At 43.3% G+C, this 12,320-nt stretch overlaps 1 protein-coding gene across 1 annotated transcript; it reads left to right on the top strand.

The window, feature by feature from the left end:
* Positions 1–4,263: 4,263 nt before the first annotated feature.
* Positions 4,264–10,697, top strand: BCL2L10 (BCL2 like 10). Its single transcript, XM_065412480.1, has 2 exons — positions 4,264–4,668; positions 9,520–10,697. Exons 1-2 carry the CDS (start codon positions 4,264–4,266, stop codon positions 9,649–9,651), a joined length of 537 nt encoding a protein of 178 aa, XP_065268552.1. The 3' UTR covers positions 9,652–10,697.
* The last annotated feature ends 1,623 nt before the right edge of the window (positions 10,698–12,320 follow it).

Raw genomic sequence — 12,320 nt, forward strand, 5'->3', positions numbered from 1 at the left:
TTAGGTCCCAGAGGACTGGAGAAGGGCAAACATAGTACCTATCTTTAAAAAGGGAAACAGGACATGGGGTATTATAGACCAATACCCCGAAGGACACTGGAACAAATTATTAAACAATGAATTTGTGAGCACCTAGAGGATAATAGGAGTTATAAGGAATAGCCAGCATGGATTTGTTAAGAAGAAATCATGGAAAACCAATCTAACTTCCTTCTTTGACAGGATTACTGGCCTAACCAGTGGATGGGGAGGGGAGCAGTAGATGTGAGAGATCTTGATTTTTAGTAAGGTTTTTGACACAATCCTACATGATATTCTCATAAGCAAATTAGGGAAATGTGATCTAGATGAGATTACTATAAGAGGAGTGCCAACTGGTTGAAAGACTGTACTCAAAGAGTAGTTAGCAATGGTATGCTGTCAAACCAGGAGAGTGTATCTAGTGGGGTCCTGCAAGGGTCAGTCCTGGGTCCAGTACTATTCAATATTTTCATTAATAATTTGTATAATGGAGTGGAAAGTACGCTTATAAAATTTGCAGATGGCACCAAGCTGGAAGGGTTTACAAGCACTTTGGAGGACAGTATTAGAATTCAAAATTACCTTGACCAATTGGAGAATTTATCTGTGTTCAACAAGATGAAATTCAATAGCGAAAGTGCAAACTATTTCACGTAGGAAGGAAAAAATCAAATGCACAACTACAAAATGGGGAAACTGGCTAAGAGGAAGTACTGCTGAAAAGACTCTGGGGGTTATAGTGGATCACAAATTGAATAGGAGTCAACAATGTGATGCAGTTGCGAAAAAGTATAATATCCTCCTAGGGTGTATTAACAGGAGTGTTGTATGTAAGACACAGCTGGTAATTGTCTCTCTATTCTGCATTGGAGAGGCATCAAATGGAGTACTGTGTCCAGTTCTGGGTACAACACTTTAGGAAAGATGTGGGCAAATTGGAGAGAGTCCAAAGGAAAGCAAAAATGATAAAAAGGTTTAGAAAAACTGACCTATGAGGAAAGGTTTAAAAAAAAATAACTGGGTATGTTTAGTCTTGAGACAAGAAGACTGGGGGGAGGGGACCTGATAATAGTCTTGAAATATTTTGAAGGCTTTTCTAAAGAGGACTGTGATCAATTGTTTTGTATGTCCACTGCAGGTGGACAAGCAGTAATGAGCTTCATCTGCAGCAAGAGATTTAGGTTAAATATTAGGAAAAACTTTGTAATGATACATATATAATACCACTTAGATCTGTAATAACATAAGCAGAAGTATCCACCCTTGGGGAGCAGTGGTAAATGAGATACAATGCAGAGGGACTGAGCAGGCTGACCATAAACAAGTTCAAAGTACTGAGTATAAAAGGGAAGCTACATCAAGGGCCAATTCACTGTCAAACATCCATTGCTTCGTTCTGTTAAACAAAATTAATGTATAAACAGGAAGGGAGGAACAGGAATATGCTAGAGAAGTAGTTACTGGATATCTCTCTTGCCATGGGAAATGCCATAGCAAATTCCTGCTGGAAGATTTACAATCACAGGGAAAAGCTCTGATTTAAACAATTTTATGTGGTTGCCCTAGTGAAAAGAAAACGGTAACATCCCAGGTTTCTTATCCAAAACTTAACTCATAAGCCCAAGTTAAATTTCCCTGGTAAAGAAATCAATTACCTTATATGGGGTTGTTACACTGAATTTGCCCTGACGATGAACCCAGGAGAACAGGCCAGTTCTTGATAGTGATCTAACCACAACAAGCTGCAATAGGATTGATTCCAAATATCTATATCTTTAGACTATTTCTGAGTAGATTTGCTGTTCATAAAAAGTAATGTAGTCTTCAAGATGGAAGACTTCCCTTTTGCACACGACAGGTACAGCAAAGACAGCAACATTAGCTGCTCTATAATGGGTCTTGATCCTATTCTAAAGGGTTCATCTCTAGGAGTGAGAGGGCACTTCAATGTACATCCCAGTCAGTTACTCTTATTGGCCTTTTTGCTGAGATTACCACTTATCAACAATAGTGATGTTGGACACCTGGACTGCCACCAACTCCATTCTCATGAGCCACCAGAGAGCCAGTTATTTTGATCATTACCAGCCTGGGCTGGAGTTGAACTCATGACCTCACAGTGAAAGGTACTCAATCCTCCTTCCAATCCTCCAGGAATCCAGTTGCTCTGATTTGAAGACTGGCTAATGAGCAGACTTTTGTATATATTGAGTCTTCTCTGCCTCCCTCTCCCCCCGCCATATGCTGCACTGTATAGCCACTAACCCAATGCACTACTTTTATTTTAATCTTGCCTAAAAATAGATACTTGAAAAGCACCTCTGAATTTGGCCCAGCGGCTCTCATAAAAGAAATGACTCTGAGCTCTAAATTTTGTATGAGCTTTAGCCACCAGCCCACGTAAAAGAAAATGTCATTGTGTTGTTTTGGTAAATGCAAAACCCAGACAGCCAATATTCCTTTGTGCACCTGCAATTCCCATTGATTTAAATGGCAGTTTTGGCTATGCAGGATTGGACCAGTAATGTTTTAATACATGCTAGAATCTTATAGGCATATCTACAGATTTGAGCTTGGGCTGAATGGTACCACCCCAGATTGTTTGTGTGTGACAATTGACCTATACAGTAAATATGTCTGGATTGTCTGTGGATCTGGAAATAAATAACAGCCACTTGGAGCTTTTCAACCATTAATTTGTTCATAATTCTGGAAACTGTTTTAATCTCTCACTTTTTTTAATGTAATAGTTTTTATCCTACAACCCACAGCTTTTTGACAACACCTGACTAAGATAATGCTTTGACATTTTATATCATAAGTAGCTCCTCTTGCCTCCCTTTTTTATAAGTAAATGCAATTAGTTTACATTGCACATGATTAATTTCACTTTGATATTTGTCTAAAAAGAATCCAGTATGTTTCCTGGCATTTACAAGAGTCCAGGTGGGTGTTGTGTATTTGGTGTGTTATTTTCCAAAGATGTCAGGCAGGTCAAGAATGTGTAAGTGCAATCACATCCATTTGGCTCCTAATGAAGGAGAAATATGGAAGTGGGTGTGTAAAAACATGCAGCGGAAACCCTGTTGTCACTACAAAATTCATCCACATTTCTGTAGTGCATATGTATGTTATTTTTACAGGTCAAATCCTGCTCCCTTCACTTTTCCTGGGAACAGGATCTGGCTTATAAATAAGACTGAAGGTTCAGCAGCTGTGAATTGTGCCTAAGCATACTAATGAAAATATAACCACCAAGAAACAATGAGCATGGCTCCCCTCTTACTCTTGATTTACATGGGGATAAAGTGAGGGCTTGTCTATGCACAAAAACTGAACTGCTTTAACTATACTGGTTTCAAGGCTTAAGTATGGATGTAGTACCTATATAGCTTATTCCTGTGCAGGAAAGGGAATGTCAGTACAACTGCATCCACCCTTGGGGTTATAATCATGTTGGGTAAAAAAAAATCACATCCCTAACCAACAAAGTTATACCAGTACAAAAACTGTGTACAAGCCAGTCCTGAGGGAAGACTGGGACTAGACTGTTTTTATGTTTTCTGCCTGATATTTTAGTTTAGAAATAATATTAATAGGATAGAGTATTGTAATAAGCACTGGAGAGGTCCCTTACTATGAGGTGCATGGGGAACATTTATCAAATACAAAGTCATCTCCCTGGCCCTTCTAGTGGCCGGGTACCCTCCTGCCCCACCCCTGGGCAGGACAGAGCCCCCCTAGTGCTTGGGTACCCACCTGCCCCATTCCCAGGGCAGGACACAGCCCCCAATCCCTGGGTACCTGCACCCGGGGCAGGATGCAGACCCCCAGTGCCTGGATATCCTCCCACCCCCCTGGGCAGGACAGAGCCCCCTAGTGCCCGAGTACCCACCCCCAGGGTGGAAGGCGGCCCCTTAGTGCCCAGGTACCCATCCGCCCCATTCCCAGGGGCAGGACACGGATCCCTAGTGCCCAGATATACTCCCGCCCCACCCTCGGGACACGACGCGCCCCCTAGTGCCTGAGTACCCGCACCCGGGGCAGGACACGGACCCCTCGCTCCTGCCCAGGTACCCACCGCCGGCCCGGGGCAGGAGCCGCAGGACGCGACCCCTAGCGGCCGGCTGTGAGCCGCTGCCTGCCGGGCCGGGGCGGGGCGGACAATGCCGGGGACACGTGGGCGCTGCGGGGGCGGGGGGTGGCTGCTTAGTCCGCGGCGGCGGGGCTGCAGGTTCAGCCATGCCGGGCTCGCTGAAGGAGCAGACGGCGCTGCTGCTGGGCGATTACTTCCAGCACCGCCTGGGGGGGCCGGCGCTGCCGCCGCCCAGCCCCGCGGCCGAGACGCTGCGGCGGGCGGCCAGCGAGCTGGAGAGCCGGGAGCGGCCATTCTTCCGCGCCTGCCGCCCGCTGGCCCTGGACGAGCGCCGGGAGCCGGCGGCGCTGCTGAGCCGGGTGGCGGAGCAGCTGGAGGCGGAGGGCGGCCTGAACTGGGGCCGAGTGCTGGCGCTGGTGGTGTTCGCGGGGAGCCTGGCGGCGGCGCTGGCCGAGCAGGGCAGCCGGGAGGAGGCGGGCCGCTTGGCCGAGGTGCTGGCCTCCTACCTGGCCGAGGAGAAGCGCGAGTGGCTGGAGGCGCACGGCGGCTGGGTAAGGCGGGGCCGGGCCGGTTTGGAGGGGGGACAGCGGCCGGGCTGGGGACCGTGTGGCCCATCGCGGCAGGGCTCCCGGGGCCGCGTGGTCCCGCCCTGGCGAGGGGGCTGCCGCTTGCTGGGGGAGGCTCCGACCTGAGCCGCGTACTAACCATAGAAACCCTCCCATTCCGCTGCTAGCAGGCTCGCCGGGCTCCGCCTGCCCCCCGCCTGGGCGGTGCTGACTGCCCGCTGGAGAGAGCCCCTCTGGGGACCGGGCCCCTTCCCCAGCGCAGCGCGCTCCGCTCCAAGGGCCTTCCCGGGGGGTAGCAGCTGCCCCCCGCGCACTGGGGTACAGCGGGAGCGTGACTCAGTCTGCACGCATGGCTGGGGATTTTTCCCATATATGGGAGCTATGCTGTCCCAGGCCCTGGGGAGGATGCTGTGGCCTGGCGCTTCCCTGACCCGGTGTGATTCTTCCTCCCCGCTCTCTGGAATCCTAGACCCATACGGTTAGAAGGGACTGCAAGCGTCCTCTTGTGTCACCCGCTGCCAAGATGTAGGATTTGTGTTTAAACCATCCCCAAGTGAAAGAGCTTCCCTGATCTCCCTAGGCAGTCCATTTACCAAACCACATCTCCCCACCTTGGGAGGGGGTGCCTTTGTTACTGATAGTCGGACATATTGTAGTCTAGGGGCCTGCTGGCTTCACACGCCAGGCTATGCTTGGTTTCAAACAATTTTATCCAAACTAGACCTTGTCTACACTGGGGGGGGGAGACACGTCCTAGCACAGCTCTATTTAACGCAGACCGAATCCAGGATTTTCAGTCATGTGGGACAACTGATGTCATGTAGTGCTCTGACAAACCAGTGTTTGTGTCACTCAGATAAATTAAACACCCATTGCAAGAAAGGACACTAGAGACAACACTGCACTACCTTGTACACACTCAAACATAATTGTTGTTTATCCATAGTGGATGCTCTAATGTAGATGAGAAATTAGTAACACTAAAGTTCTTTCTGTGTCGCAGTGCTACTGCTGCTTGCCTCAATGGAGAATTACAGCTTCCAAGCTTTTTAATATAGATGCAGTGTTTGCTAGAATGAGTGTTGAATGCTACAGACCCATTTCTATCCAGCAGAACCAGATTTCTGACACTAATTTTAAAATGCTGAAGTGTGTCTTGTCAATGTGGCTATGCATTACAGTGTAGAGATCGCCACAGTGATTTATAAACTGGGATATTTAGATAACTTGTGACTGTCTAATCTCATAATTTAATTCACTTCTGCAAACTGGGAGGGTGGAGTGTAAAACTTCTGTTTCTTTGTATGGTATTCTCTGTAGTGTACACTCTGTGGGTGAGGGGGGGTGGGCAAACTGAAGTTGTATCTTGGCCAGCTGTGATGAAGCATTAAACAGATTCAAGTGTTCCCAGGAGTTGCATGTAGAAAAGATTTTGATATCTTTCCTACCCTGTTGTCTTAACAGTGAAGTTGAAGCACCATTGAAGTTGGTGGCTGGAATAGGCTTGCACTCTGTAAACAATGGGATGCATGACATGAAGCGTTTGGTGAAAAAAGTATTGGGGCTTTTTATCTCAATATGAGATGGCTCGTAGAAATGAGACTCTGTTTATCACTATAGCAGGACTTAATGGAGACCCTGGATCATAGTCACTGCTCAGGCTCTGCCTGTTTCCACCAGTAGAGATTAGATGTTGGAACCCTAATAGCAGGATTGCAGCTGCACAAACTGCCTGCTCTAATCCAGTTGGAGAGGAGTCGGACATATTTAGTATACTCAAGATGTCTTATTTCAGGCAATTCCGTGGAGGAAGTGTTACCAAAAGGTGGTCACACACAGTAGCAACACTTCATAATTATAGCTAAATGTGGAAAGATATATCTAAATTTGTACAAACATTGCAGTCTGAAACCCAGTCAGACTGCAGAACTAGGTTGGAATAGGGATTAGTTCATATGTGTGTTTTTTGGGGTTTTTTTTAACCTAGGTTAGTTCCTTGTTGCAAAATGTTTTGCAACAAAATATAAATCTGCTACTTGTTACTTTTTTTAATACAAGTCTGACACACTGAGACAAAATCCTGGTAGAGGGGATATAACAGGTGTTCTGTTTCTTACATAAATTAAACTGGATGTGTTTCAAAATAGAACACCCAATGAAATTAAAAGGTAACAGGAAGCAATCTTGTGGAAGTCCATTGCCATGGAGTTGAACTTTGTAGGATTCAAAAATTGAATGCTTCATTTGATAAGAACATCCACTCCTACATTAGATAAGACCTGTAGTAAAAAGGCTGCACACCCTCGTGCTTCAAGACATAATTCAGCCACTAAATGATAGGGAAGTTTTACTTTCTCTCCTCATTGGACTTTAATATTAATGTGACCACCATATATGGGTATATCTTCACAGCAGAGTTTTCCTGGGCTCTTTCTTGAGTGTTGGCCTCAACCCTCTCCAATCTGCACACAGACCTCTCACCTGAATTTAGTTGTGCTTTCAATCTGGGCTAGTTGCTATAGTTGGGGGGGTGGGTTAGAGACCAGATCTGCTGTTTGGGCTGGTAACCAACCCACTTTGCAGTTACAACACAGCCCAAGTGCTGATAGTTTCAGTTCCTTCCTACAATTCCTCCATGTGCCCAGGACAGACAAGTTCTCTCACAGTTCACTGGGAAAGAATCAGAGGAGCTCTGCCTACTGCAGCACAAAGAACCATGAGATATGCCCCCAGAATTGCTAGCAACAGACCTAGGGGCATGCAGCTAGGGTGACCAGATAGCAAGGGTAAAAAATCGGGACAGGGGGTGGGGTAACAGGAATCTATATAAGAGACCCAAAAATCAGAACTGTCCCTATAAAATCGAGACAGCTGGTCACCCTCAGTGCAGCACCAGTGTCAACCCAGGAACTTGGTACCACTTTGTAGTGCAGTTACTCAACACCCAAGCGAACTCTGCAGTGAAGACATAGGTTGAAAATCCTTATAGGTTTTCTTTGAAGCATCTGATACTGGCTGTTGTCAGACTGGATATGGGACTAGATTTTCTGCTGATACAATGCATAATCAACTTCAAAAGAATGCCATATTACTAGCAGTGGAATAATTCATAGAAATCTGCGTTCAGATCTCCATTTTCAAATAAACCTAAGAGGGGAACATCTGTTTTTCCAGGCAGAGTCTGTTGAAGTCTGATTATATAGTGAATGAAAGAATTTGGGCAAGGGTTCCAAGAACATGTCATTTATTAGTCTCTCTGAATGTTAAGCAATCAACAAGTAACATTTCAAAGCCGCAATGTAGCTTTAAGTTATTTGTTTCTGTTAATATGCAAATAAGCTTATGTGCACTGTGAAGTACTCAAATGCTATGCCCTTCTTTCAATTAAGAGAAGACCCTATGTTTGCCTGAACTTGTGTTTTAGCAGATACCAAAACCAACAAGTAACATACTGAGGATATGAGGGATGTGAAATATGCTAGATGCACTTTCTAGAAGTGTCCTGACATGCTGTTGGGCTAGCCTTGTTTAAAGTTCTCAAATCGGTCTAAGCAAACACATTTACACTTAAGTCGATGAAAATCTTACCATTGACTTTGCTGGGCCAAGGATTTGGCCCTAAGCTTAACTGAAAATTTAAAGTACAGATGTTGACCAGATTATTGTATTAAGTTCAGCAACACACTTCAAAGTAGGAACACCAAATATTTATAGTCCAGAACTGACATGCACGTTTTGAATTTCATTTGTATATCAAGTCACCACTAAGCTATATGCTTGATTCCTTTGATGTACCCAGTGTTCCCCACTTGGTTCCAAAACTGTCATTGCATTAATGAGGCTCTCTGAATAAATTATAATGATAAAAAGATCTGACCAATTATATACCCAAAGTCATTGTAAATGACTCAAAGCAGAGTTTTCTATTGTACTTGGAATACCTATCTGGAGAACAGTCAAAATGATTGTTTAAAATGTCTGAAATTGAATCTCTCTGCATTTCAGAACTAAATGCTAGGTATTCCACAATCTCTTAAACATCATTTTAAATAGTACTGATCATTTGATGCTGGTACAAATAAGAACAAAACTTTTCTAAGAGCCTTTGGCTTCGTTACTTTGGTTTTTTGGGAAAGTTGGGGGGGGGGTGTGGTTTGTTTCTTGTTTGATTGGTTTTTTAAGTGATCACTTGCTCACCTGAATGCTAATTGAAATATGGCTGTTGGCTAAAACATAAACTCTCATTTACCAAAAAATGCATTAACTGTTTGCACAAATTAAAGTGTAAAGAACAAAGTTCCGGAAGAAATTAAGAGCATAACTTGTTTACATAGATATCTGCCAAACAGAGTTCAAACATGACCATCTGGTGTTGTATTACTGCTACTCTTGATTATCATGAATAAAGATCTGGAAGAGCAGCTGCCAGCTTCATTCTGTCATAGGTCAACTCTGAATTGAGTTACTTGCAGACTTTCCAAGTAGCATGTGTAATCAGAATCATGCATGGAACTGGGAGAAGGGGCCGCCTTAAGACTTCTATCTCAAGTGGAAATTTCCATGCACTGTTTCAAATATTCTCCCAGACTTGAATGAAGGAAACAATACAACCACCTCTATTCAGAGACTGGCATTTTAAAAAAAAAAAGGGCAAAAATAGACTCGTGATGTACTAAATGTCTCCATCTAGGAAGATGGTGGTTGCACCGCAAACAATGTACTGTATACCAATATCTGTATGGTATTCAAAGTAGTGAACAACTGAAATAACAAAGCATGGTTGTCTTTGCTTTACCCCAAGTAGACTCAAATTCTCACTTTCTTTTGCTTTTCTAGGATGGCTTCTGTCATTTCTTCAATGGACATGGCTCTCAACCAACTGACCAGAACAATACCATAAGCAGTGCTATCATGGCAGCAGCAGGGTTTGGACTAGCAGGATTAGCTGTTCTCTTGGCTGTACGATAGGCTGATCCAGTGGATCTTGCAATGGAAAGTACTCTACAAACTGCCAATTTACCAATTAGATTTCAATCTATTTTCTATAGGATTGACTCTTTAAGAAGATAGAAGTATATATTTTTTAACTGGCTTGGAGAATTGTCATCTTACCACATCCTTGGCTATAAATTGCTTTACTTGCTACCCAGTAACAGCACAAATGAAAATGTGTACCGAAACCACCGTTTGTGCGTGCACCCATTGCTTATCAGCTCTGACCATCCTCTGGACCTCTTTCTTTGAAAGATGTAATCTAAATATTGCCATAGTTCATTCATGTACTGTAACTTCAGAGTAATTCAATGTTATGCTAGAATAAGCAGTGGCAGTCTTGCAACCAAACCCTTTGTTCAAGGTATTTTGTTTAAATGGTTGTAACTTTAGAACACAACTTCAGCTATGCTGTAAGGTGAGCTAACACTAACTGTAACGTAACATGGTTTATAACTCCAAATGTGATGCACTGCACATAATACTGAGAGGCAATTCATTGGTTAGTCTAGAGCAATGAGTACCTATGTTGTAAAGAACATTATGGCTTAATATTAAGGAAATATGACTAAGAACAGTATGCAGCTACACTACAAATAGGTGAGGACTGATCCAAAAGCAGAAATGGCTGCAAAATCTGTTCTTACTGAAAGGAATTTAACTATTGAATACTTTAATTGGTATATTTGGAAATCCAGTGAAGGCTGGAATTTCTCTGGATTTCCCTGTCAAACCAGAATTTCCATATATCTTAATATATTTTTGAAGTATTTATCATTGTATAATACTTGTAGCCATGACGTCTTTATTTTTGTTTGAAATTTCATTTTGAATACAGGTTCTCATGATCTCTCTAGTGTATATCAACCATTGTCTCCTTGAGCTAACAGTGTTAGTCTGTTTTCAACAAGCTGTGTATGTCTTTCTACTGTTTCTAGTAGCTTTTAACTTTCCTGGGTTACTTGTAGCTTGTACAATTTTACTGTGGTGACTTAATGTGGTGAATAAATGCTATTAAGTATTTTTATTTTAAAGAGTTAAATCTTCCTGGATTTATTCAGATGACTGGCCATACCTGTTTGAAACATGAACATGAACCGTTTACCTGGATGCATAAACTTACCTCTACCTTTTTTGAGTTTTGACAGCAAACAAAAGGGAGCTTGTGGCTTTACAGCAATGTGCATAATCTCCTAACAGTTCTATCTGTAACCACTTCCTGCAGCTCAGTTTAGTGAAGGGCCCATAAGGAACCCCCCGCCCCCATCTCTACAGACTAATATTTTTACAAATAGTGTCTTAGGAAATAATTCCGTGACTGACTATGCAGGTGGAAGGATTCAGAAAAACAGTGATTAAAAGTATTCTTCAGTACTGGCCTGCATTGCAACGAGCATTTGTATTGTCCAGAATCCAGTGCTAGGAGGGTAGAGCTTAATTAAGAACAGAAAATGAAAAGCATGAAGTAGTGCTGGTAAGTCTTGCATGGAGGTAGCAGTTTATCATTATTACTTAAGAACCCTGATCATTGTACTAAGCACTATGTAGAGATAGACATGCATTAAAGACAGACCACTTATGTTCTGCCCCTTATCTCCCCTTCCTCCAGACTTAGTGGGGTTTAAAGAGTTTAAACCCATCTAAAGCTTTATTGGCTTAAGTTCTTCAAGGCCTTAGGCTTAACATGTTTAAAATACCTGCCAGGCCCCATTTTGTAAGATGCTTGTGGAACTTTCAGGGTTTCTTAAACTGCACACTTATACAGATGATAAATACACAAATGGTTACAAAGCACATACTACAAAGGGTGGCTAATATGAGGCTGGGATGTCTGAGACCAGAGTATTGTGTAGCTGAAGAGAAAATAAACAAACTGCTGTAATTTTCCTGTTATCCTCCCAGATGAATATACTCTTACCAGCATTTTGCACATTGCATAGTTATCCCTCTGCCACCCTTGTTCCAAATATTGCCTAACCTCCCCTCCAAAAAACAAAATCCCGTTGCTCCCAGAATATTGTTTTGCTGTGCAAAGGTGAACAAGTTTCAAGGTGAAGTTTTGGTGGCCATCAGTTAAGCAAAAATTAAGACATTGCAGTGAACTATTGCAACTGCTCTACCCTTCACTTCTCTCTCTGGTTAATGCTAAGGCGCTTGTGTAGGGGGGTAAATGAGGTAATAATGGGGAGAGCTGTTTCCCTAGTGCTACTCTCTGGTATTGAGAACCTTGCACCGTAATTTATATCCTATGTAGAACTCCATTGTGCCCGCCATGAATAAAAATGGCGGGAGACTGAATCAATACTATTGCCTTTTGTTAGAGTTGGCAAGTTCCAGAGAGGATGGAGCAAATGCATCTCCCCCTCAATGCTGTTCATTCAGAATAAAAATGTGTATTTGTTTTCTAAAGTCTAACCCTGCAAGTTCAGTGTCAATGGGAGATTGAGGCCTTATTGTTCCAGGCACTGAATTTGCTTATGACAAAGGTGTGGTCCCTTCCCTTGGTTCACAATTGAAATACTTGCTCCATATGCAAATCTGCCCATCGATCACCTTAGGAGACTTCCTCTGGAGGAGAGGAGTAGTTAGACTTGTGCCAAACCACATTTATTGGTAATGGCAGTTGTAGTGCCCAAAACAGGTTA

Source organism: Emys orbicularis, chromosome 10 (assembly GCF_028017835.1).
Source record: "Emys orbicularis isolate rEmyOrb1 chromosome 10, rEmyOrb1.hap1, whole genome shotgun sequence".
NCBI classification, from domain to species: domain Eukaryota; kingdom Metazoa; phylum Chordata; order Testudines; family Emydidae; genus Emys; species Emys orbicularis.

Excerpts from the sequence above, each read along its gene's own strand:
- BCL2L10 (XM_065412480.1), top strand. The coding sequence starts at position 4,264 with ATGCCGGGCTCGCTGAAGGAGCAGACGGCGCTGCTGCTGGGCGATTAC. Across the intron at positions 4,669-9,519 it reads TGGAGGCGCACGGCGGCTGG|GATGGCTTCTGTCATTTCTT; the intron begins GTAAGGCGGGGC and ends TTGCTTTTCTAG.